The sequence below is a fragment of the Ursus maritimus genome, unplaced genomic scaffold, assembly GCF_017311325.1.
Source record: "Ursus maritimus isolate PB19 unplaced genomic scaffold, ASM1731132v1 scaffold_22, whole genome shotgun sequence".
Taxonomy (NCBI): Eukaryota; Metazoa; Chordata; class Mammalia; order Carnivora; family Ursidae; genus Ursus; species Ursus maritimus.
In genome coordinates this window covers 23,452,165-23,478,947 of record NW_024424675.1, presented here as the reverse complement: position 1 = coordinate 23,478,947, position 26,783 = coordinate 23,452,165, and the positions used below count along the sequence as shown (strand labels likewise).

Genomic DNA, 26,783 nt, shown 5'->3' with positions numbered 1-26,783 from the left:
ACCTCTTGACCCTTACCCCCTACCCCCTACTCCCTACGTCCGCAACCCCCAAGTAGTCCCACACTGCATCCTTCGGGTCCTGGGCGCAGCCGCGTCCTACCCTCAGTTTGCCTGCGTCCCCGCCCCTCGCCGTAGCCACACCCCCTGGACAGCCCCGCCCCCGAGGCTCCACCCCCAGCGGCCGGGGGTAGGGTAGCGGCTGGCCCAGTCGGGCCCCCGCTGCCCTCTGCCCTGGGCGCTCGGTCGGAGCGGGCCGGGCACTGCGGGGCAGAGCGAGCGCGGCGGCCCGGGGGCTCGGAGGCGAAGATGGCGTCAGGCAGGCGCTCCCCGCGCACCGGGCTGCTGGAACTGCGCGCCGGGGCTGGCTCGGGGGCTGGCGGCGAGCGGTGGCAGCGGGTGCTGCTCAGTCTCGCGGAGGACGCTCTGACCGTGAGCCCCGCCGACGGCGAGCTCGGCCCGGAGCCCGGCGCCCCGCGGGAGCAGGAGCCCGCGCAGCTCAACGGCGCCGCCGAACCTGGCGCGGCGCCCCCGCAGCTGCCCGAGGCTCTGCTGCTCCAGCGGCGCCGCGTGACGGTGCGCAAGGCAGATGCCGGCGGGCTGGGCATCAGCATCAAAGGTGGGCGCGGGGGCCCCGAGGGCACGGGGGTCGCGGTGTCTGTGGGGCCGCCGAGGGCGCAGGGGTCGCGGAGGCTGGCAGCCTACGGAGGACGTGGAGTTGGAGGACTACTGTCTGGAGCCAAGGAGGGTGTCTGAGGGGTCAGAGGGAACGAGGACACTGGGAGCACCAAGGTTGGAGGGGTTTCGGGAGTCGGAGGCCTCACTCCGAAGGCACAGGTGGAGCGGGTTTGGGTGCACCAAGGACAGGTGGGTGGGGAGTTCTGTGCGGAGGCATAGAGATGTCGGGGTTGCACGGACATCAAGGGCAAGAGGGGCCTTAAGAGAGCAAAGGATGGAGAAAGGGGATTGAGGCCTGGGAAAGCTACTAGGCACGGAGGAAGAAGTCCCTGAGACAAAACCAAGGTGGAGGGGAGGGGTAAGATCTAGAGTTGGGAGCACAGGTTTGGAGACTTGGGTAGAGGCACGCTGGGCTCACAGCTAGGGGTCCAGAAAGGACCTAGAAGTCTGAGGATCCAGGATCCTGTGTACCTAGGCGGAGAGTCCTGGGCTTGAGTTTCCTGATCTGGCCATCATCACCTTGCGCATAATTGAGAGGAGTGGACATAGAGTTGTTACTCCTCTCTGAGAAATCTCAGCCCCCAATACTGAGAACTTTCTTTAGGATGCAACCAGACTGTGTTTGAGTCCTGGATCTGTGTGAACTTAGACAAGTCACTTCCCATCTCTGGACTTCAGTTTCCTCACTGTATAATGAGGCTAATGATAGAGTTGTAACTTTTCTGTGAGAACAGGAGTCTGAGGTACTCACCCTGCCAGCACACAGTAGGTGCCTAGTTAATTATTGCTGTTAGATGAGAGGAAAAATGGAGGCCAAGAGAGACTCCCAAAGCAACTTACCATAGTGCTTAAAATCCCACGATACTCCCAGCAGCTAGGTTCACCATTCCTACCCATCTGCTTCTCGGGGTGCTATCTGCCTTGGGAAAGGGTGTCGGCTCTGTATCACCTTGGATATACACTGTTCTCTCTCCCTGGTGCTGGGTCTATTCATTGGTGTCTCCAGACCCTTGGGCCTGGGTGAGAGGGTGGGGATGGCTACCCCTGTGTGCTGAATGCTGTGCCTGGTACTCTAGGCTTATGGTCCATTTCATCCAGGCAACAAGTGGTAAAAACTGGGGAGCATAATCTCTATTTTGCAGGTGGAGAAACTGAGGTTCAGAAAAGTAAAACAATTTTCCCAAGCTCAAACAGTGAATGACAGTGCTGGGATTTGAACCTCAATGATCAGGCCTTAAGAGAATGCCCAGGGGATTTGGTTCTTCCCCATGGAAGGGCACATTCCCAGGCAGCCGACCAAAGGAATCTAAAATGGAGAAATGGGGAAGACAGAGAGTGGACACCAATCTTGTCCCTAAACTCCATAATGGAAGAGGGCAACAGATCAATCCAAAAATTTTACACTCAGTGTGTTAAAGCCGAAAGGAGCTTAGAGTTAATACAGAGTTCCATTTTACAGATGGACAAGCTGAGACTTGGAGAGGAGCACAGACTTTCCAAGGTCACATAAAGTTGCTCCTTAGCTCCATACTTCCAGGTGGGAGTGAAGGTACTTTTAGGAGGGGTCAGGGGAAGTACCAGCTCCATTCAGTTCTTCCTGGATGGAGCCTGGGCTCTTGTTGCCATGGTGACCTCCCTCTGAGGGTCCTGCCCAGCCTGAGGCAGCCTGGAATGATCATAGCTTCAAACCTTGAAGTCCCTAGTTTCTGGTGGAGGAGAGCAGATATAAATAGAAACCCATTCCTAGGGGCGCCTGGGTGGCTCAGTTGGTTAAGTGTCTGCCTTTTGGCTCAGGTCATGATCTGAGGGTCCTGGGATTGAGCCCTGCATCGAAACAGGGAGCCTGCTTCTCCCTCTCTCTCTGTCCCTCCCCCTGCTTGTGCTCTCTCTCTCTCACCCTCCCTCTCTTTTCCTGTCAAATAAATAAATAAAATCTTAAAACACACACACACACACACACACACACACACACACACACACACAAAAACACAACCCATTCCTTTCTAGGCTTCAAATCCTGTGCAGTGCAGTGAGTAAACTGTTGGGCCTGCGTGGGGGCCAGGAGAGGCGTTCCAGCCCGAGCCTTGCCACCAATTTGTTGTGTGACCTTGAAATAATGACCTTCTCTTTATGGGCCACTAGTTCCTCATCCTCAGTATTCTGGGATAGTATTCCGGTAATGTGATATCTGAGGGCCTGACTTACAGTCAACCATAGGGTTAAGAGTGTTGGTTCTGGAGCCAGGAGACCTAGGTTCAAATACTGCCTTGCTGCTACCAACAAGCTGTTTGACCTTGGGCAAGGGGCTTCTCTCCGCACTTCATTTTTCCTGAGAGGGAACTGAGCATGCATGTGTGATTGGGAGGTTGTGAAGATGCAGTGAGACAACATTGAAAGCAGTTAGCACGGCGCTTGGCACTTGGTATGTGAAACTAATGTGAACTATTATGACTATTTCATATTTTAAAAGGATATTCAAGAGTTTAGCAATAAAGCAATTCAATAAGATGTATTAGCTTTAGCTTCTTTTTTTTTTTTTTTGTATCAGAGATGTAATTTGGATAGGCTTTTGAAATCTAGACTTTAAGGCCTTGGTGTCCTGGATTGTAAAACTTTCCGATTGCTAAAGAGATCCTTGGGGGAACACAGCAATAACTGGTTTCTGTCTTTATTCCAGATTAAGGGGTATCAGTGGGTTCCTCCATTGTAGGAAAATGGCTTAAAATACAAAATATTTAAGAAAAAGCTATTGAAGCACTTGTAAGTTACTCAAACATGGGTGAACACCCAAAGCATTTAGCCAAAGATCCAGTGACCGACCTCCATTATGAACTTAGAACATGATTCGTTAGTGTTCGAAGACTCTAAGACTCATTTCTGAGATCCTCTTTACTCTCATCCCCGCTTTCCTGGCACTGGGCTGGGCACCGAGGTAGGCCTTCAGAAGTAATTTTGCCTTCATAGGACTCTCAAGCACTGGAGTGTCTGCCTCAGTTTCTTCCTCTTTCTGTGCCTGTGCAGGGGGCCGTGAGAACAAGATGCCTATTCTCATTTCCAAGATCTTCAAGGGCCTGGCAGCTGACCAGACCGAGGCCCTCTTCGTGGGGGATGCCATCTTGTCTGTAAATGGGGAAGACCTCTCCTCTGCTACCCATGATGAGGCGGTGCAGGTCCTGAAGAAGACGGGCAAAGAGGTGGTGCTAGAGGGTAAGCACTGGGGACCAAGGGTGTTCAATTCTTTCCTGCTTCCCCCAGGCCTCAAATGGCCTCAGCCCAGCAGTGGGGGCTGGGAGGTGGGCAGGGTTGAAAACAGAAACAGAACTTGGGGACCTGCTTTGACACAGAATGGGGTGGTAGTGGGAGAGCTGGTGCAGAGTTAGACAGACCTAGTTTTCATTTCCTCCCTCCCATTCATGAGCTCTGTAGACTTGGACAAGTCATTTCATTTCCCTGAGCTTTAGTTTCCTCATCTGTAAAACAGGGATGTCACTTCTGTCTTACTGGGTTGTGTGATCAGGACAAAAGGTACATGGCAGGATCTGCCACCCAGCGAGTGAATCGGGGGGAAGAGAGGGGCAGGGAGGAACTGGGGAAGGGGTGGCTAATATTCTCTCTTGAGGAAACTGGAGAGCTCTCAGCTCCAGGGACCCTGAAACCCCTAAGACCCATCCTCCTTTGGGAGAAGACATAAAGACTTTGGGCTTTATGTTGCAGAACATCAGATCCTTCCAGCAAGGATCAGAGAGGAGTTTTGGAGGGGGACCTTGGTGGTTCCCCTCCACTATCCTCGCACTGTGTGGTCTTGGATGACACCTTTGTCTTCTCTGGCCCTCGGTTTCCCCATCGGTTGTGATAAGCCTCTTGCTGTGGCTGTCCCATATCTGCCTTTTGCCATCTCTCCCAGGAGGTTTCTGCTTTGCTCAGCCCTTTCTTCAAACTCCCCTCTGTCAATTCCGGAAGCTGTGGGGGCCTGAGGAATGTGTGTTTGGCTCTTGGCCCAGAACAGGCACAGGGAGATGGCGGGGGCTGACGGAGAATGCCACGGCTAGCAGAGCTGCTGAGCTGAGCCCCAGGCCTGCGTCCTGATAGATTGCCTTTGTTTCCCCCAAACAGGTCTCCAAAAGGCCACAGAAACAAACAGCCTCTGGGTGATCTTTGCCATGCTTGTGGCCCTGACCTCGGGTCTCTCTCAGTTTTGTTTTATTCTTACATTTTCGGTGTATGTATTTAAGTGTCTCTGGTGCATCTTTTACGTATATACTTAAAAAAAAGTCAGCTCTGTGGTATTGGTCCTTGAAGCTTAAGTATAACAGTCATATTTTAATAGCAAAGTTAAATAAGATCACTCATAAGTGATATAGATCTAAGAGACTCGCCCTACCCTATGCCTCATTACTTTGATATTTATAGCCAGTAATGCAGTTGAAACTCATCGAAATGTCATTTTTGGTTGACTTGAGATCTTTTAGTTTCTGCTTGAAAGTTTAATCTGTAGGTGGTAAGATTCTTCTGTAGACACATTTCTAATCCACACCGAGGTCCCCTCACCCTCTTGTCTTTAGGTTGAGAACGTCTACCTGGGTTCTCAGCATGGGTCATTCTGAGAAGATAGCATCTTTGAGCATTGGAAGCTCGAGGCTTCTCTTGGCTTCAGGAGCTAACACCCGAGCCTTCTGCATCATTCTGGTACTCCATTCCTTCCTTACTAAGCCAAGAAACATTTATGTACCTACTATGTACCTGGTGTGCAGAGCATTGGGTCAGAAGCAAAATCAGACCCAGGCCCTCTTCTGAAGGAGCTCACCATCTGGTGGAAGACACAAAACATAAACACTGTCTCGTTCATACAAACTATTTAAAAATCAGTTTCTAAAATCTGTCTGCCCTGTGATGAATCTCTGGCCTTGGGTAAGACCCTTGCCTTCTCTGGCCCTCACTTTCCCTATCGGTTGGAATTAGACTAGATCAGAGATGACCAATAGCTTTCATTTTGAGTGTCATCTTCCCAGGTGGCTACTGGGAGGCACATATTTGGAAGGATTGGGAAGTCTTGTCTGGGGTCAGCAGAGAGGAGCTGGAAGTGATTAGCAATGTCTGTCATGGATACAGTAGGGATGAGAAGTAACGTGTACCGTTCCAGGATAGAGGGTCTCTAGCTGTCATATTTTCTGAGACTTTTCCCGGGGTAAGATCTTTCCTTGGCAAACCTTGTCCCAGGTCTCCAGCTGGAGCCTGGCCCATCTCTTGCCCAAAATAGGATGTGGCACATAGTAGGCACTCAATAAACATTAGTAACTGTCCTCCTCCCATTACATTTATTTAGAATTGGTATTATTTCCTCCTGAAATGTTTGGTAGCATTCTCCAAGGAAGCCATCTTTGTAGAAAGGTTTTTAACTGCAGTTCTAGTGTTCTTAATAGGGCAATTTCGATGATCTATTTTTTCTTGAGGGAGCTTCACTGGTTAATGTCTTTTAAAGAATTTGTCCATTTCATTTAAGTTAACAAATTTATTTTATTATAAATTTGACAACGAAAGATTTGACAAATGAAATAAATTTGTTTATAATCTTCCCATATTTACTCCTCCCTTCTGGATGAGAATGAGAGTGCTCTCTGCTTTCTTTTTCCTCCTCCCTTTATATTGCTCTGCTCAGTGGTTTTGAGGGGAATCTCGGTGTAATGAGGGGACAGCTGAGCAAAACTACCAGATTATGGATATGTCATAGGTGCTGATTTGGGGTCTGTCCAGGGATCAGAGGAGGCAGTGGTTACTTCTCTCTGGATAGTCAGGAAAGACTTCCTGGAAGTGGGGATGCTGGCACTTTATGAGCAATAAGCAGATGTGTGTATGGGGTGGGGGAAGGGCATTCCAGGCAGCCAAGCTGTGTGAGCAAGACCGCAGGGGGGTGAAACGACTTGACTTAGCTGGGGAACTGCCTGGGAACTAATTAGCTATATCTGAGCCGAGGGTGTGAGGGAGTAGAGAAAGAGGAGGCTATCCAGACTGAGAGCCTTTAGGGCCTTGAATGCCAGGCTAAAGGCATTTGGACTTCCTCTGGAGGGAAACAGAGCCATTGAAGGGGGGTTCAGCAGGAGCACCACCTGGGCACATCTGGGTTTTAGCAGCATCAGTCTGGTTTGGAGGGAGGCAGAAATAGATGCAGAATGGCAGCAAGGAAGCTGGGACCATGAGCAGGAAGGAGATGGTGGTGGTTTGACCTAAGCAGGATTGGATAGGAGGAAGAGTCTGGAGATGTGGCTTTCTTTTTTTTTTTTTTTTCTTTTTAAGATTTTATTTATTTATTTGACAGAGAGAGAGATAGCCAACGAGGAAGGGAACACAAGCAGGGGGAGTGGGAGAGGAAGAAGCAGGCTCCCAGCAGAGCAGGAAGCCCGATGCGGGGCTCGATCCCAGGACCCTGGGATCACGTCCTGAGCCGAAGGCAGACGCTTAATGACTAAGCCACCCAGGTGCCCCTGGAGATGTGGCTTTCTTGTTACTTTTTTCTAGCTTTTTCTTAGCTGAAGTCTCTTTTGAGCTACTGTCCTAGCCCAGCAGGCTTGTGGAACGATCATTCCACCCAAGGCAGCAAAGGGGCGGGGGCCAGGCGTTGGGTTCAAGAGTCTTTGAATTGCAGAAGTGACCTGAGAAGCGTGGAGGATTTGAGGGAGCTAGGATGCTGGGACGTGGTTGGTCCTTGAGATTATGGGGGAGCTTGTGGAAAAGGTAAGGGTCTGGCAGCTTCACCAGTCTGGACTCAGGGCTCCTGAGACGCTCTCTGGGTCTCGGTTCTGCCTTGGAGCCCAATTACTAGCCACATTGTTCAAAACTTCCTGATCCCCATCCCACTTCTTCTTCTTTTTTTTTTTTTTTTTAAGATTTTATTTATTTATTCGACAGAGATAGAGACAGCCAGCGAGAGAGGGAACACAAGCAGGGGGAGTGGGAGAGGAAGAAGCAGGCTCATAGCAGAAGAGCCTGATGTGGGGCTCGATCCCATAACGCCGGGATCACGCCCTGAGCCGAAGGCAGACGCTTAACCGCTGTGCCACCCAGGCGCCCCTCCCCATCCCACTTCTGAGGCCACCTCCAAGGGGCCATGGAAAGATGGCCTGTCCTTTGGATGTGAACCTGGCAGGGCAGCTGGGCATCTTTCCTGATGCCTGGGGCTCAGTGGGTACAGAGCCCCCTGAGAGCATCCTAGAAGGACAGATGTCACTAGCTAACTCTGGGTGCCAGCCCTACTTCCCTGGCCTAAGTCAGGGGTTCAGCTGGGCCTCATTAACCCCAGCCTGCCTTCTAGACCCTTTTCTCTGCTAGGTCAGGGGTTTGCACAAATGTTTTTAGCTTGTTCTCAGCCACAGGGATGTGTTTGTGATCGGAGTCTGGGCCCAAGCTGGCAGCCAACACGCCTCTGTCTGCTGCTTAGAGAGGCCCATTGTGTGCACAGACCTGGAGCCAGGGCTAGCCTGGCCCTTAGAGACCAGGCCTGGGGGAAAAGGGAGAGACAGCCAAATGCTATCCACCCCCTCCACACCCGTTGTGGCTGGCAAGACAGGGACAACAGAGAGCCTGTGATGCCTAAAAAAAATAATACTAAAGGACAGGGGCACCTGGCTGGCTCAGTTGATAGAGCATGACACTCTTTTTTTTTTTTTTTTTTTTAAGATTTTATTTATTTGAGAGGGAGAGAGAGAGAGCGCGAGAACAAGCCGGGGAGAGAGGAAGAGGGAGAGGAGGAGGGAGAGGGAGAGGCAGGCAGGGAGCCCAACGTGGGGCTTGATCCCAGGACCCTGGGATCATGACCTGAGCTGAAGGCAGACACCTGACCGACTGAGCCAGCCAGGCACCCCATCACACCTTTTTTTTTTTTTAAGATTTATTTATGTATTTGAGAGAGAGAGAGAGAGAGAGAGGAGGGGTGTGAGTGGGGGGAAGGCAGAAGGGGAGGAAGAGAGAGTCTTTTTTTTTAATAAAAGATTTATTTATTTATTTGAAAGAGAGACAGAGAGAGAGAGATTGATCATGAGCAGGGGGGAAAGGTAGAGAGAGAAGCAGGCTCCCCACTGAGCAGGGAGCCCGATGTGGGCCTCGATCCCAGGACCCCAGTATCATGACCCAAGCTGAAAGCAGATGTCCCACTGACTGAGCCACCCAGGACCCGGGAGAGTCTTAAGCAGTCTCCATGCTGAGCCTGGAGCCTGAGGTGGGGCTCGATCTCACAACTCACAACTGAGATCATGACCCGAGCCCAAACCAAGGTCTGATGCTTAACTGACTGAGCCGTCCAGGTGCCCCATGCATGTAACTCTTGATCTTGGGGTTGTGAGCTTGACCCTCGCTTGAGTGTAGAAATTACTTAAAAATAAAATCTTTTTTTTTTAAAGATTTTATTTATTTATTTGACAGAGAGAGAGGCAGCGAGAGAGGGAACACAAGCAGGGGGAGTGGAAGAGAGAGAAGCACGCTTCCCACTGAGCAGGGAGCCCAATGTGGGGCTCGATCCCAGAACACTAGGATCACGCCCTGAGCCGAAGGCAGACACTTAACGACTGAGCCACCCAGGCGCCCCACTTAAAAATAAGATCTTTAAAAAATACTACTACTACTACTAAAGAATAGTAAAAATACATCCCACATAAAGTTCAAACTTTTTAAAGATAACAGCCATAGAGTAGCATGTCCGTAAATATTCATGATTAAAGGTAGTATAGTGTGGGGCGCCTGGCTTGCTCAGTCGGTTGCGCATCTGACTCTTGGTTTTGACTCAGGTCATGATCTCAGGGTCCTGGGATCAAGCCCTGTGTCAGGCTCTGCACTCAGCACGGTCAGCTTGTGAATTCTCTCTTTTCCTCTCCCTCTGCTCCTCCCCCTTCTTCTTCCCCCCAGCTCTAAACTAAATAAATAAATCTTTAAAAAAAGACAGCATAGAGTGATAGCAATTAAGTAATCCCCATTTTACAGATAAGGTCACCAAGGTTTGTTGAGAATAAATAACTTTCTTCAGGTCATATGACTAATAAATTGACAGAATTCAAACTGAGGTCTGTCTGGTTGCAGAGGCCACTATTTCTTCAGTCTTGGGTAATACCTACCTTGCATGGTTATCTGTGAGATGAGAAACTAAAACACCCCAAGACCAGTGCTCATAGTAGGTACTCGATTATTTAGTTTTTTTTTTTTTTAAAGATTTTATTTATTTATTCGATAGAGATAGAGACAGCTAGCGAGAGAGGGAACACAAGCAGGGGGAGTGGGAGAGGAAGAAGCAGGCTCCCAGCAGAGGAGCCTGATATGGGGCTCGATCCCACAACTCCGGGATCACGCCCTGAGCCGAAGGCAGATGCTTAACCGCTGTGCCACCCAGGCGCCCCGATTATTTAGTTTTTTTGCTCTAAGGTTGGGACAGTGCATTTGAAGTGCATAGCACAGTCTTTTGCACGTAAGCGTTCAGTGAATGTCAGCCTCTCTCATCTTTATGTCAGCAGCAGGCTGCCGCGTTGTTTCCTCCAGTGAACTCGAAGGTCTTTCAGGGCAGGAGTCGTGTGCGGTCTGTCTCAGAGCCCCACGCCTGGCACTGAGCCCAGCGGCATACATTAGCTCTTGGTCAGTAGGGATTTGTCCCGGGGGTACATCTCTGACCCTTTCTACTTTACCTGAACCTTGTCAATTGCGGTTGGCTTTCCTAAATGTTTAAGATGGGGCTCAAAGCTCAAGCCGGGCTTGTCGAAGTCCTGAGAGTATCCATGATGAGTCCTTGGAACTCCTGCCGGCTCCTCCCCTGGGAGATGGGCGCTGCCAGGTGTCCTGCCCAAAATCTGGCTTAATGTATCACTACTGTCAAAAGACGGATTAAGTCCTAGATCCAGGTAATATGAAGCCACCCTGCTTGGCTTAGCGAAGTGCTGTTGATCCCCTGAGGCACCCGAGGGACTTCTGAATGAGGCCCCCATCCAGTCCTCCCACGGCCACAAAGACCTGTTGTTGTAATCACTGTTCTCAAGGAAACATTTATTTGGCCACACACACACACACACACACATACACAGCCATACACATGCTTACATGTTTAGGCCATGTGACTGCCTGTAGATAAAACTTGGCTTAATCTAGGCCTGGCCTGTTCCCTGGATCTTGATTAAAATGCCTGTGGTCTCTGGAGACAGGTTCTGGCCTCAATTAGCTGTGTGAGCCTGGCTGCTGATGGTGGTGGAGGAAATTACGATGATAATGATCGTGATGATAGTGTCTGCTGTTTATTGAGCACCTACAGTATGCTAGGCACTGTGCTCGGTGCCTTCCATATGTTTTCTCACTGAATCCTCAAAACCGCCTCTGTGAATTAGGCTTGTTATTCATCCCATTGTGCAGATGACAACACTGAAACTCAGAGAGGTGATGCTGTTTTCCCAGGGTCACACAGTGGCACAGATGGAATTTGAGCTCAGATCTGTCAGATGTAAAAACTCGAGTTCTTAAACATTTCTGATGTGCTACAAGTCATATCACCCCTGTGAGACTGTTTATTCAATGTATTCAACTGTTACATAAGGATCATGTCATTGAATTGTTACGATTGGGTGAAGATGTGTTTGTGAGAGTCAAGCTTGGTGCTTGGTCTATGGTGGGCTCTCAGTAAGTGCGAATTTCTCCCAGGACTAAGGTCCTGGAGCCCTTTGCATCGAGGCGATGAGAGCTCCATCTCTGGATCCTGTCTTACATTTGGAATGTGTATATATATATATGGTTTAAATTCAATTTAGTTAACACACAGTGTATCATTAGTTTCAGAGGTAGAATTTAGTGATTCATCAGTTGCATGTTAACGCCCATGCGGTGGTATATTTTTGAAAGCAAAGTTGATTTTAAAAATAATGTAATAAGTAATATACACCTATAAAAAAACCCCGGGAGAATGTAAAGCAATTATCATCTTTTTTTTTTGAAGATTTTATTAATTATTTGAGAGAGAGAGTGCACAAGTGGGGTGGAGGGAAGGGCAAAGGGAAGGGGAGAAGCAGGCTCCCCACCGAGCATGGGGCCCAATATGGGGTTCCATCCCACGATCCCGAGATCATGACCTGAGTCAAAGACAGACACTTAGCCAACTGAGCCACCCAGGAGTCCCAAGCAATTATCTTCTTGTAGAGACAACCACAGTTGATATTTTCACACTTTCAGAAAGTTTCCATATTTGTTTCTATCATTTCACAAGTTGAGGACATATTTCCAACTCAGTACATGTAGCTCTGTCTCGTTCTTGTTAGTGGTTGTATAATATCCCCTTATTGGGACTCACGTATTCATTTAACAGGTATTTACTGAACCCCTGCTCTGTGCCAGGATTTGATGTTGGCACCATGGACATAGCCATGAACAAGACTGAGTGGTCTGCCAGTCAGGGAGCTCACATCTTATATTTCGCCGCCCCTACTCATGGACATTCAAGTTGTTCTTAGCCTTTTGCACCATAGACAATGGCGCTGTGAGCCCTCTGTGCACTTGTGAGCCTTTATCTGCAGCTGGGTTCCTGCAAAGTGTATTGTTAGGTCAAAGGGTTCACTTGCCTTTAGGATCTTGAGGGATGGCGTCCCCTATACTGCACAAGGGTGTAGTAAGGTGAGACTGTTATGCCCCAGAGTGTGGCAATGCAGGCTCTGTTGGTCAGGCCTGATGCAGGGCCTGCCAAGGGCTGGGAACTATTTATAACCCAGCCTTGTGAGACCAGCAGAACCTTAAAGGTCGCCCCTTCCAGAGCCTGTTAGACTCCTACATTCTCTCCATACCATCCATGACAGGCAGGTGGGCAGCCTGGACTTGAATCTTCACAGTACCTTACTAAGAGAGCCAGCGCATCAGTGCTCATCATATAGGCAAGAAAAACGAGGCTCACATTCGCCAAAGCCAGGTGGCAGGTGACAGGGCCTGGATTGAAATCTTTGCCTATCACTGCTTCCTGTGCCTATCCCTTAGACAGTCACACTAAGAACAGCGGCAGAAATAATAACCACACTGCAGTTTACTGAAGACTTAGTGTATGCTGGGCAGGGCAAAGTGCTTTATAGGTATTGAGTCTCAGTACCCTGAGAAATGGATATATTTTACTCCCATTATAAAGATGAAAAAACTGAGGTGCCTGGGTGGCTCAGTTGGTTAAGCGGCCCACTCTTGATTTCAGCTCAGATCATGATCTCAGGGCTCTGTGCTCAGCTCAGGGTCTGCTTGAGATTCTCTCTCTCCTCCCCCTCTGCCCCTCCCTCCTCTCCCTGCTTGCATGTGGTCTCTCTCTCTCTCATTCTCTCTAAATAAATAAAATAAAATAAAATAAAATAAAATAAAATAAAATCTTTACAGATGAAGAAACAGAGGGTCATAGAAGTCAAGTCACTTGTCCAAGGTCACAGAGTAAAGAAGTTATACCCAAATCTGCCTCACTCCAGAGCCTACCTTCAGTGTTTTCTCTCCAGGATGAGAAGCCCCAGGCCTGTCTATATTCATTCATTGTACAAATTTCATACTTACCGATTACCCGGTACTATATGTCAGTACTATACTAGATGCTGGGATACCCTAGTGAATAAGAAAACAGGTCCCTGCTCTCATGGAACTGACATTTTGGCTGGAGGAGAGACGCTCTAGCCTAGTAGACAATTGGATAGACCATGTAATTTTGGGCGGGGGCAAGTAAGTGACCACCCACTGAACAGACAAGGAACAGCCTGAGCTTAGAGGACAGGCTTCGGTCAAGACTCAAAGCCAGGACATTCAGTCACAAACATTTATTGAGCACTGGGATAAGTGCTGGGGATACTGTGTTGAGCTAAAACAGATGTATCCCCTTCTCTGTGCAGTACATATGTTCCCTCCCAGTTATACTGGGCCTAGGTGAATTGTCCTGCCTATTTCAGGTCCTTGTGTTTCTGGTGGAATCTATTTCCTGGATCCTTGGGGCCAAGGCTGGGTGCTGTCTCTTCTTGGCAGAGCTGTGGGGGAACAGGGGACTCTGGAAGGGGCAGGGTGTCCTACGTTTGTGTGTCTTAGCTTCCCTGAGGAGGAAGGATCCATGTGTCACTGCTTCACCATGCTCCTGGGTCGGGGGCTTGGCTGGGGAGGGTGTGGATACCAGCTGGACTTATCTTTGGAGCCTCAAGAATGCTGACCACAGGGCCATCAGCCCTCAGGCCACTGCCTTTGGCTAGCCCCACCCTGCCTGGGCGGGTGACTCAGACTGAAATCAGAGCAGAGAGGAGGCCTCAGAGCTGGGCTATTTATGGCCACACTCTGGGGCCCCCTGAACCCCACCCCCACTCTGGGACAAGCCAATTGGTTTGTGAAACCCAAGCCCTGTTTTGGGCACTGGCTGGTGTGCTGACCATTTATAGTATGTTTCTGTGGGAAAGGAGAAGGAGGACCCAGTTCTGGGATGGCCTGGGTGAGCAGGGGCTCTAAGTAGTTTCTCCGGCTTCAAAGTTCACAAATGTTCATTAGCTGAGCGTGTAGCGTAGGAGATCCCTGCTGGATTCTGGGGACACAGGGATGAGTCAGATGAGGTCCCTGCCCGCACAGTGTTCCCAGCCTGGTGGGGGACACAGACTCCCACACAGACACATAGAGGAGTGGGGTCTGGGGGACTGCAGAAGTGATGGGCATAGCGGATCCAGAGTGGGCATCTGGGAGGGCTTCCTCGAGGGGTGATGGGACTGGCCTGGGCTGTGGCACCTTCTCCCTCCTGAATGAACCTGTCCTGTCCTGGCATTCATTTCTCCATGTACAGAACACTGACTCTGGCTTCAAATCAAGTCCAGTTTCTGTCCTCTAGGAGCTCCCCTTTTGGTGAGAGAGCCCCAGCACACGAAATCACAGCCGAGTTCTAAGAAGGGCAGGGGCGGCTGGTGGGTAAGAAACTCGTATTTCTTGAGTCCCTTACCTCTGCCACATATTTTACATCATCTTATTTATTCTAACATCTCTCTGAGGAAGACATTGTTATTCCTCTTTTATCAACTTGAAGAATGAGGCCCAGACAGGTGAATTTCCTTGTCTGTGGTCACGCAGCTAGACAGCGCTGGAGCTCGAATGCAAATCCAAGAGTGCCTGTCTCTTAACTACATACTGAGGCTCCTGGGTGGCTCCGTTGGTTGCGTCTGACTCTTGATTTCTGCTCAGGTCATGATCTCAGGGTCGTGAGGTTGAGCCCTGTGTCAGGCTCCACGCTCAGTGCAGAGTTGGCCTGAGATTCTGTCTCCCTCTCCTTCTGCCCCTCCCCCACTCAAGCACACGTACGTGCGCACACACATTCACTCGCTCTCTCTCTCTCAAATAAATAAATAAATAAAATAAAAATAAACTGTAGGGTGCCTGGGTAGCTCAGTCTTTAAGTGTCTGCCTTTGGCTCAGGTCATGATCTCAGGGTGCTATGATCGAGCCCCACATTGAGCTCCCAGCTCAGTGGAGAGCCTGCTTCTCCCTCTCCCTCTGCTGCTCCCCCTGCTTGTGCTCTCTCTCTCTCCGTCTCTGTCAAATAAATAAATAAATAAATAAATAAATAAATAAATAAAATCTTAAAAAAGACTATATACTAAGGGCATTCTGTGCAGAGGGAACTCCATTTTCAAAGGTGTGTAAGTTTGGAAACGCATACAGCTTCTGAGAGCTCTGAAGAGGCCAGGATGATTAAACTAGAGGGTGAGATTAGGGATGTAGCAGGAGGTGAAGCCAGAGAATTAGACAGGGCTCAGGTCCTGGAGAGGCTTGGATTTTTTTTAAACTTTTATTTATTTATTTGAGAGAGAGAGTGCACATGAATGAGAGAGCACAAGCAGGGGGAATAGCAGAGGGAGAGGGAGAAGCAGGCTCCCCGGTAAGCAGGGAACCCGATGTGGGGCTTGATCCCAGGACCGTAGGATCGTGACCTGGGCCAAAGGCAGATGCTTAACCGACTGAGCCACCCAGGCCCAGGTGCCCCGAGCCTTGGATTTTGATGAAAGGTGCAGGAGAGCCATAGCAGAACTTTGTGCAGGGGAGGGGTGTGGCTAGTGACAGCAGGGGGATGTATCAGTTGTATCCCCCCTCCCCATACAGGGTGGGAGGTGGGGAGGCTGTATTAATCAGGATGCTTTTGTCTCCAAGTAACAGGAACTCAGTTCAAAGGGGTTTAGACATGGAAGGAAATGAGTTTTCTCCCAGAATACCTAAAAGCAGCGTGATTACAGGGTAGATTAATTTAAGGCCTCACCATCCTCAGTGTGTGGACCCCAGTCCTTGTGCTCAAAAAGTGACTATCATTGCTCTAGAACCAACTCCCCTCCCAGCAACTTGTAAAGGCTAGAGAGAGGAGAGAAAGGGAAGGCAGTGTGCTTTCCCTCACTTCTTGTTGCCCAGAATTGTATACTTTGCCCCTTGCTAAACCAATCACAAGCAAGAGGGATGGAATGATCATGATTAGCTTTGACCAGTCATGATTTTCTTCCTTGTTTGGGGAGAAGCCCAACCTGTAGGGCTCAGGATTCTGTTAGCAAAGAGAAAAGGGGGGAATGGCTTGGCTGTCAGTTGGGCTGTGATGTGTCCCACCTCCACTGGCCCTTGAGACATAATCCAATAGTCAGTCCTGGGATTAGTCATTGCTGTAATGATGAGGATGAGTCATTGAGTCATTTTTAGTCCTAGTTCCTAAACTTCAGACCTAGGCTTAATTCTTTCAAGAAAACCTGCTCTTGTTTTCAACTTAATTGCTCTTCCAACCCTAGTAGGGTTTGTGACTCCCTGTTGCTTTCACTGCTGTTTGCTTTGGGTCCTGTTTGAGCCTGAGGGACAGTCTCCTGTGATAGAAATAGCTTCTTATCTGGCTTTTCCAGGGAGCTGGGCCAGTAACTGCTTCCTCACCCCTTCTTGGCTCGTCTGCTCACAGGCAGAGCATACTGGTGAGGCTCTGATTGCAGAAGTTGGATGGTTAGCAAGCCAGATGGCCATGAGGGCATGATAGTTGAGGGAAGAGAGGGGGAGGCTGCCCAAGGACTAGCAGGCATAGGCACCCCTTAGTAGTGCAACAGGGGGGAAAGCCTAGCTTGGGGAAGAGAGACCAGTACTTGGGCAAGTCTTTTAACTACTTTGATGTACACACTGCCTTCCCACTAGCTGATTTTAGGGATGAGGAGACTGCTGCTCATCAGAATTGGGAACAGTCCAGATGCCAGGGCAAATGTGATTGATTTATGGTGTCTTCCATGAGCAAGGGATAACGAAGTGGTAGCTTAAGTGCATATGTTTACCATCCCAGTCCTACCTAAGGCCAGTCCAATACCTGGCACACAGTAAGTACTCAGGAAAACTGACTTGTTTCTGAATCTCTACTCCTATCATATCAACCTTGTCATCATATTGCCTTTTCCTTCTAGCTGCCATTGTTAGTGAGATCTTCCTTTTTTTTTTTTTTTAAGATTTTATTTATTTATTTGACAGAGAGAGAGACAGCCAGCGAGAGAGGGAACACAAACAGGGGGAGTGGGAGAGGAAGAAGCAGGCTCACAGCAGAGCAGGGAGCCCGATGTGGGGCTCGATCCCAGAGCCCTGGGATCAGGCCTTGAGCCGAAGGCAGACGCTTAATGACTGAGCCACCCAGGCACCCCAGATCTTCCTTTTCTAAAAAGGCATGCATCCAGGCCCCAATCAAGACTGTTTTGGCTGCAAATATCATAACTCCTGTTGGGACGGCAGTTCGACTTTCTAGAGGACGAGTATCAGAAACTGGAGCATTAGCAGGCGATTGGCAGGGCCTTCCCTCTGTCTCTCAGCATGCGTCTCCACTAGTTCTCTTTACAGACCAGCTTTCTCTTCTCTGTCCCCACAGAAGAAGGTGGTTGCCCCCATAGCATTCATGTGCGTTCGAGACACCAGTCTCGACTCTCTCCCCGTCTCAATTTGGGTAGCCTAGTGTGGGTCAGGTGTTCACCTTGATCTAGCTAGCATAGCCAGAAGGGCAGGATCACATGTCAGAACATGAATTTATGGGTCAGTTGGGCAGAGAAGTAGATCTGTGCTGTTATTCTAGGATTCTGTTGTCCAGTGTAGTCACCACTAGCTCCAAGTGACTATTTGAATTTAATCTTTAATTAATTAACATTAAATAAAAATAAAAATTCAGTTCCTCATTTATACTAGCCACATTTCAAGTGCTCCATGGCCACATGTGGCTAGTGGCTACTGTTGGACAGTGTATATATGGAACATTTACATAAGCACAGAAAACTCTGTTGGACAATGCTATTCTAGAAGGTGTTTACTATACTTACTCAATGATGTTTGTTTGGTCAGAGCTAAGAGCACCTATATTGGTTAGGGTACTAGGTACTGTAGCAAGAGACCCATAAAATACTGTGGCTTTAATATAATAGAAGTCCCGGGGTGCCTGGGTGGCTCAATCGGTTGAAGATCTGACTCTTAGTTTCGGTTCAGGTCGTGATCTCAGTGTCCTGGGATGATCGAGCCCCTCATAGGGCTCCGCCCTCAGTGCAGAGTCTTCTTATCCCTCTCCCTCCCCTTCTGTTCCTCCCCTGCTTGAGTGCTCTCTCTCTCAAATAAATAAATAAAAATATATTTATAAATGTATATTTATAATATAATTATTAATAAAATATTTATAAATATAAAATATCTATTATTATATATACATATAATATCTATATAATATATATAGAAGTTGTTGTTTTCTTAGGTAATGGTCCAAGTCTGACATGGCATCTCCAAAGTGTCACCATCCATTTATTTCTGTTTTGTTGGTCAGCCTTCCTTAGACTGTGGCTGATGTCCTCATGGTCAAGATGGTGCTTCACAGGTCTGTGTTCCAGCCAGCTCAACCCTGTCAGGGGAAAAGAGGAAAGGAAAGGCATGCATCTTTCTTTAATAGGCAGAACTTGGCAGCAACACATATCCCTTCTGCTCTCATCCTACTGGCCAGACTTGGTCATATAAGCACTTGTAACTGTAAGGGAGCCTGGAAAAGGAAGTCTCAAGATTGAAGGCTATCACTATACTGGAGGACTATTGGCAGCCACTCGGTCCCATGGGACTAGCTCATTCCACGTCTCCTCTTTGCAGATGAGAAGGCTGAAGAAAGAGAGGCAAACAATGGGCCAGTGGAAGAGCAGTCATATCTCCTGACTCCCGTCTCAGTGCTCTTTCATTGCCTTGTTGTGGCTGTTGTCCATTCCCTTTAAGGTCCAAACACTTCTACTTACTTGGTTAGAACTTAGTCATGTGGCCACACCTAGCTGCAAAGGAGGCTGGGAAGTGTGGTTTTTCTTTCAGGCAGCATGGGCATGGGCCTATAAACCAGGGGCAACAGGAGAGCATGGATGTTGGCATGCATCCAGTGTTTTCTACCACACTGCCCTGTCAGAGACTTTAACCTAGAGGAGGATAGTGATATGGGACATGAATTAAACTCTTATGAATTAGTGACAGTTGTAATGAGTGCTGCGTGGGAGCCCATGTCACAATAGTAACTGCTGACCTGTCCTCTGGCCAGTCAAGTACATGAAGGAGGTCTCACCATACTTCAAGAACTCTGCCAGCGGAACCTCGGTTGGCTGGGACTCGCCTCCTGCTTCACCCCTTCAGCGACAGCCACCTTCCCCTGGCCCCCCACCCCGGGACATCAGTGATGCCAAACACATGTCCTTGAAGATGGCGTATGTCTCAAGGAGGTGCACCCCCAGTGACTCGGAGCCCAGGTAAGTCTGGGGTGGGGAGCAACTCAGACAGATGTTAAGTGGTGGGGCCAAAGGAAAGATAGCCCTGTGTTGCAAGTGGCCAGCACCATGCCTGAACATAGTAGGGCGTAAGAAATGTTTGCTGGATGGATGTGGAAGTGCAGTTAAGGGGATGATGGTATGCTTGGCTTCTCTCTTTTTCCTCTGAGCAGTTCACATCTGAGGAGGAGCTTGGTCTGTAGAAGAGCCCTGGGTTCTAGTCCTAGTTCTCCTTGAATTAGTCCCTTTTCCTCACTGACCTTTAGATTCCTCACCGGGAAATAAAGTTTCCAGACTCAGTCTCTTTTAACTCCGCTGAGGTTCTTAGATGTCTATAACATTCGTGTCAGGGCTGTGGAAAGTTACCATCCTTCACAAATGAGCAGCCCTTAACAGTTCACTGATGATAAGATTGGTAACAGCCAACATTATTGAGTGTTTACCGTGCACAATTTAACTCTCACAGCGACCCTAGGAGCAAAGTCCTGTTATTTCACCCCCGTTTTGTAGATGAGGACAGAGAGAGAAAGTAACCTGCCCAAGATCACACACCCAGGAAGGGATGGAACTTGCCTCCTTCCAGGTAGCCCTCTCTGCTTTAGAAACTGTAGATGCCTGAGTGACGGTGCTGGTTGAATGGTGCATGTTGATGAAGTGGGGTATGCAGTATCGGGGTGGTGTATACAGAGCATGAGCATAAAAGGCTTGTGCTGTGGGTCCTAGTCACAGCTGAGGTTCAGGGCCAGGCGGATGCCCAACATTGGCCTGGAGGCTCAGCATCTGCTCTCCCAGCCCTACCAATGCCCCAGCCCCAGCCTGCCCCCATGAGGCAAGAACTGGTGATTGAAGGGTCACTGTTGGATGAAGGTAAGGTAGTATTAGTCCTTCCAGAGACTTACGGAACATTAGGTTAATTGTGGCTCCCAGCCTGATCCCAGACATCACCTGAAGCCTGTGTGTACATGTATTTCTGTGTGTACAGGTGGAGTTGACATGTAAACGCAAGTGTTTGTGTGCAGATGTGAGCATTTGCATGAGTGTGGGTGTAGATCTGTGCATATGTGTTTGCATATGTTTATGTTAATATTCACATGTGTATATGGACGTAGGCACATGCTTGACCATGTGCACACGTGAAACACAGGTACCTTGGATGTAATGCGGTTCCCTGTCAGCACGAAATATCCCCGTCAAAGGAACACAATCTGCTAACCAAAATATAATGAGAGATATTTCACACTTATTACTAAGTGTTAGGATTACGTCGGGCTGCAGGTATCAGAAACGCCAGTAAGCAATGGCTTAAATAAATGAGGGGCTTACTTTTCCACATGTTTAAGAAATGGTTCGGGGTCAGCTACTTAGGCTTTTATCACTACTCAGAGAATGCCCTTAATGAGTCAGGCTTCCAGCCTCTTCCTCTGCCAGCCCTAGCTGCAAGGGAGGCGGGAACTCGAGTATTTTGCTTCCTAGTTCTGCAGTAGAGGGAGGCAAAGGTGAAGGGGGTTGGAATAGGTATTGCGTGAGTCACCCTCCAGTCTCTGCCCCGCTTCACCTGTGACAGAAAGGGCGAAGAGGAGCACATCTTTAATGGTCCACATAACATTTAAATACCCTTTCCCTATCACTGCTCCTCTTGGTACCTCCCCGAAACCCTTCCCCCACACTTGTCCACATGGCTTTTTCCCTCTCTCCCTTCTCCCTTCTCCACTCCTTCAGCTCTTTTTATGTAGACTGACTTGGCCTCTCAGTTGTCGTGCTCTCCCCCTGCCCCCGCCACCATTAGTGTATTACTTTGGTCTTGTGCCACAAGGGAGAACCTGGGAGCTGGCTCAGCAGGAGAATCCTTCTCCTTAGAAACCAGGAGGAAAAAAACAAGATCATGAATCCTCCCATGTGTGGTAGGAGATTTTGGCTCCTACCACACATGTTTGCATATGTGTTTAATTTGTATGTATATGCCTATGTGTGTATGTGTCATAGTCTATTGTCCCTAGACCCCGTGAAGCCCCAGTTGTGGTTGGAGCCCCAGCCGTGAGCGTCGCTCCTGATTGTCTCATGGATACCCCTGTGGTTTCTCCTGGTTTTGCAGTGAATGGGGTTTTGGGCCAGATTGCAAGGTTGGGCAGCTGCAGCCTAGTAGACCGGTCCTCCTTTCCACTCTGTTTGTGCCTGCAGGTATTTGGAGATCCGTTCAGCAGATGGCCAAGACACCCTCTTCCTGAGGGCCAAGGATGAGGCTAGCGCAAAGTCGTGGGCAGCTGCTGTCCAGGCCCAGGTCAACGCTCTGATGCCTTGGGTCAAGGACGAGCTGCAGGCACTGCTGGCAGCCACCAGCGCAGCTGGGAGCCAGGACATCAAGCAGATCGGCTGGCTGACTGAGCAGGTGCCTGCTGACCCAGGCATCTGTCCCCCACCTTGACCCTTCCCCCAGAGCTAACCACATTCCCATGCACCATCCCACTCCACCCTGGCCCTCTGACCTCTCCCCTCCCTGCCCCACCTCACTGTTGCCTTGCCCCCTGCAGCTGCCCAGTGGGGGCACAGCACCCACCCTGGCCTTGCTGACCGAGAAGGAGCTGCTTCTGTACTGCCACCTACCCCAGACCCGTGAGGCTCTGAGCCAGCCAGCCCGTACTGCCCCACTCATTGCCACCAGGTATCCACAGGCAGGCAGGGGTGTCTGTCTCACCCGGAGGTTGGGGGGGGGGTTGATGCTCTCAGTGGGCCTCAGAAGTGGAAGATTCCAGCCTCATTCTGCCCTGAGTTATTTCCCAGGTGACCTGAAGCAAGTCTCTATGTTGTCGGGGCCTCAGTTTCTTTATCTGTAAAATGGGGGCTTGCAAGAGAAGGATGTGAGGTCCCACTAGTCACTCACTGATTGACACCTACTCTGCCCAAATGTGCAGCATGGTTCAGGGGACGGGGAGCTGATCCCAACAGTCTGCCCTCGGGGAGCACCCAGTCTGGTGGGGGAGGCTGATCTAGGAACAGCCTTCATAGCCCAGAGTTGTAGGAACCCCTTCACTCTGCCTGGCCTGTTGGGGGAGGCTTTAGCAGGATGTGCTACTGAGCTGGACTTTGACAGATGAGTAGAAGTTTGCTATTTAAGAAAGAGTGGAAGAGCATCTTATACAGAGAGAACAACATGGTCAAAGGTACAGAAGTATTAAGGGCTATAGGGTGTTCACAGAGCTCTGAGTGTGCTGTAAGCGGGGTGTAGACTCTCTACAGGAAATGGAGAGAAACGAGATGGGGAGTCAGCAGGGCCTGATCTTGCAGAACCTCTCCTGCATGGTTAAGGAATGCTAGTAGCTTTATCTTAAGAGTTGTGGCAGAGTGCAAGGGTTTTAGCAAGGGAGGTGACCTGGGTGTGTGTTGGTGTGTGTGTGTGTGTGTGTGTGTGTGTGTGTTTTAAGATTTTATATATTTATTTGACAGAGAGAGAGGCAGCGAGAGAGGGAACACAAGCAGGGGGAGTGGGAGAGGGGGAAGCAGGCTTCCCGCTGAGCAGGGAGCCTGATGTGGGGCTCGATCCCAGAATGCTAGGATCATGACCTGAGCCAAAGGCAGATGCTTAACGACTGAGCCACCCAGGCGCCCCTGTGTGTGTGTGTTTTTAAAAATTTTCTTAAATTAGTTTTTAAGCTTTTTAAAAATTATTTTATTTTAATTTTTAAAGATTTTATTTATTTATGAGAGAGACAGAGAGCGCAAGAGAGAGCAGGACAGGGAGAAGGGCAGAGGGAGAGGGAGAAACAGACCCTTCCCCCCTGCACCCTGCTGAGCAGGGAGCCCTACACAGGGGCTGGATCCCAGGACCCTGAGATCATGACCTGAGTGGAAGGCAGATACTCAACTGACTGAACCACCCAGGTGCCTCTTTATTTATTTATTTTAGGGAGAGATTGAGAGCGAGCAGGGGGAGGGGCAGAAGGAGAGGGAGAAGGAGAGAGAGAATCCCAAGTAGACTCCCTGCTGAATGTGGACCCCAAAGCCGGGCTTGATCTCGTGACCCCGAGATCATGACCTGAGCCGAAACCAAGAGTCGGATGCTTACCTGACTGAACCACGCAGGTGCCCCGACTTGGGTTGAGTTTTAGAAGAATCCTTGTGGCTGCCACGTGGAACATGCCCTGGAGGGGGCAGGATAGAAGCTGGGAGGCTGGTGCAGTCATGCAGGAGAGGTGGTGGAGGTGGGTGGAGGCAGCAGATGGAGAAGAAAGGCCGCATTTGCATTGGAAGACACATGGGTGGTAAAATTAACTGGGCTTAGTGCTTGCCAGATGGGGAGGGTGAGGGAGGTGTCCAGGATGAATGGATGAATGGGAGGTTTGGAGCTCGTGTCTGGGCGAGCAGTGGGACTAGGGGTGGGAGTGCAAAAGGGGGAGGCTGGAGCAAGATGCTGAGTTGAGTGCAAATTGTGTGGGCGACGGAGAGGGAGCTTGGATAGGAATCTTGGGAAATGGCAGGTTTATAGTTGTGGGCTGGAAAATGGGAAGTTAGGTGTCAGCAGCAGCTCTAGTGGGTAGCTGAAATTACGAGATAGAGTGTATGGAGTGGGGAGCAAAGGGGGCTAAGGCCAGAACTCTTGAGTCTGTTGCCCAGAGAGGGGGAGTAAGCTGCCCAAGATTACACAGCAAGTGGGAATCAAACTGAGTGCCTGGGTCCTTGCTACTCATGTCTCTTCCTCTGGATGGGGCTCCGGCCCATGGGTCAGAAGCCAGCTGTCTACCAGGAATAAGCAGGTCATGGAGTGCCAAACTAATCACGTGACTCATCAGTTCAGGTCACAGATGTTAATTAAACACCTACTACATGCCAGGCATTGCTTTAATTGCTGAGACTAGAGTGGTGAACAAACCAGACAAAAATTTGTATTCTACATGATATTCTAGCGAAAAAGGCAATCAAAAACCAAGTGAAACAAATAAAGAATAAGCATAATGTGTCATGTGAAAAGGAAGGCTAGTGAGTGCCAGGGGTGCTATTTTAGAGGGAGATCAGGGAAGGCTTCTCAGAGGAGAAGCAAAGAGCTGAAGGAAAGGAGGGAGTGAGCTATGCAGGCCATCAGGGAAGAGTGCACTTGACAGAGGGAACAGCATTTGCAGATGCGCTGAGGCAAGAATGTGCTCGGTGAGTTTGAAGACGCTAGTATGACTGGAGCTGAGGAAGCAAGCGGGAGGGTGGCAGGGGGTGGGCTCCTGTGAGTCAGTCAGGGCCCAGCTGGAAGTCCTGTTCACTGATGAGGTGGTAAAGGAGTCACAGGGTCCCTTCCCAGGTCACCACCCCCTTGGCCTATTTCCGCACTGTCTGCGACCTCACACTTAGCCCTGTCCCCCCTGCCCCTAGGCTGGTGCACTCAGGCCCCTCCAAGGGTTCGGTGCCCTACGATGCAGAGCTCTCTTTTGCCCTGCGCACGGGCACACGTCATGGTGTGGACACTCACCTGTTCAGCGTGGAGTCGCCGCGGGAGCTGGCCACCTGGACCCGCCAGCTGGTGGATGGCTGTCACCGGGCTGCTGAGGGTGTGCAAGAGGTGTCTACAGGTGGGCTGGGTGGACTGGGGAGTGCCCCTCTGGTAATGACCCTCTCACCCCCAGAGGCATTCAAACTGCCTTCTCTAGGGTGCTTCAGGAAAGGGATATAAAGTGGGCTTTGGGATCCCTAAGAGCTCTCTCTTTTGGATGTGCAGGTCACCAATAGGTAGTAAGGCCTTTTCCCTGGGTTTTCTTGCCCTGGCTTTGTGATTCCACTGGGGAGAATGTGAGAGATGGGTCTTGGAGTATGGTTACCAGATAAAATATAGGACCCCTACTTAAATGTGAATTTCAGATAAACAACGAATATTTTTTTAGTGTAAGTATGTCCAAATAATCCATTGTTTATCCGAAATTCACATTTAACTGGGTAATTCTATGGGTCTCTAAGGTCTCCAAGGGCCATGATTGGTGGGTCTACTGATACCTTTATAGGAAGTGAGGGAGTGGGCCTTCTGAACATGGCAGAGTTTAAGCTTTCCCTTTCCACTTTTGGTATTGCTGGAAGTGGGACTAGAAGTGGGGTATCGTTTCTCTAAGCGCCCATTTTTCTGTATTTGAGGGTGGGGGCAACTCGATACCGGGTGAATGTACAGATGGCATACCAGGCAGTGAGCTTCCCATCCCGAGTGGTATTCAAGCCCCATTTGTGGCATTGCTGGTGAGGGTCGGAAGCAGGGCTTATGGTCTCTGAGGTTCCAGCTGTGCCTGTGCCCGTGTGCCCCCCACAGCCTGCACATGGAATGGCCGTCCCTGCAACCTCTCTGTGCACATCGACAAGGGCTTTACACTGTGGGCGGCGGAGCCCGGTGCGGCCCGAGCCGTGCTACTTCGACAGCCCTTTGAGAAGCTGCAGATGTCCTCGGATGATGGTGCCAGCCTCCTCTTCCTGGACTTCGGGGGTGCTGAAGGAGAGATTGTGAGTGGAGGGGGCGGGGGGCTATGTTGTCCTGGAGGCCAGACTGGATGGGGCTCCTGACCCTTCTCTCCATCCACCCTGCAGCAGCTGGACCTGCATTCGTGCCCCAAAACCATGGTCTTCATCATCCACTCCTTCCTCTCGGCCAAAGTCACCCGCCTAGGGCTTTTGGCCTAGAGGTCACCGGATGCACTCGCCCTGAAGAGAGGGTGTCTGCCACATGGCCTGACCTGGCCTCCGCTGACTGCCTGCTCACCACTGGGCTGAGGGAAGGGAGCGGAAAGGAATAAGAGTGCAGAGTCCCAGCCTCTAAGGGAGGCTGGGATAGTCTTGGGACTGGGACCCAGACTCAGGACACAGTGGATCCTGCCTGTGATGGGGTAACCTCCCAGCTGCCCCACCATTTCCCCACCAGTGCCTTTTGCAGAGAGATATTTTGTGTACACAAAAGCCATTCCGAGCCTGGGACCTGCCCCTGTGGGGATCCTGACCCCAGACAACAACTGCCAGGCCTCCTAGAGGCCCCTAAGCCACCCCCAGAGGCCTCATCTGATGCTGGAGTTCCCTGGGGTCCATGGCAAGAGAAAGAGGAGGAACCTTTCTGTTCATTTCTCCCCTCAGCTCCACCACCTGGGGCATCGGTTTTTCTCTTCATCCTCTCCTCCTTCCTCTTGGATAAATAAACAGCCTGTGAGCACATAGGCAGCCTGGCCTAGTGTTTGTGGTTTGTGCCTTGGCCTCTGGACTCGATGGCCCCCATAGTCCCAAGATGGACCAGACCCAGGATTGGGGCTCTTTTCCAGGAGAAGAGCAGACCTTTAACCACAGGGCCATAAAGAAAGTGTATTTGTTGTCTGTTGTTGTGTGACAAATTACCCCACATCTAACAGTTTAAAACAA

At 49.9% G+C, this 26,783-nt stretch overlaps 1 protein-coding gene across 2 annotated transcripts; it reads left to right on the top strand.

The window, feature by feature from the left end:
- Positions 1–291: 291 nt before the first annotated feature.
- SNTA1 (syntrophin alpha 1) lies at positions 292–26,588 on the top strand. Of its 2 annotated transcripts, none has more exons than XM_040638172.1 (8): positions 292–616; positions 3,697–3,882; positions 19,202–19,406; positions 21,603–21,810; positions 21,953–22,083; positions 24,777–24,963; positions 25,696–25,883; positions 25,968–26,588. In XM_040638172.1, exons 1-8 carry the CDS (start codon positions 307–309, stop codon positions 26,044–26,046), a joined length of 1,494 nt encoding a protein of 497 aa, XP_040494106.1. In that variant the 5' UTR covers positions 292–306; the 3' UTR covers positions 26,047–26,588. The 2 variants fall into 2 exon arrangements, with proteins under 2 accessions (XP_040494106.1, XP_040494105.1); XM_040638171.1 differs by having other exon boundaries at positions 24,777–24,973.
- The last annotated feature ends 195 nt before the right edge of the window (positions 26,589–26,783 follow it).

Coding starts and splice junctions, on each gene's coding strand:
- SNTA1 (XM_040638171.1), top strand. CDS start 307: ATGGCGTCAGGCAGGCGCTCCCCGCGCACCGGGCTGCTGGAACTGCGC. Junction 19,407..21,602: donor CCCAGTGACTCGGAGCCCAG/GTAAGTCTGGGG, acceptor TTGTGCCTGCAG/GTATTTGGAGATCCGTTCAG. Junction 22,084..24,776: donor GCCCCACTCATTGCCACCAG/GTATCCACAGGC, acceptor CCCTGCCCCTAG/GCTGGTGCACTCAGGCCCCT.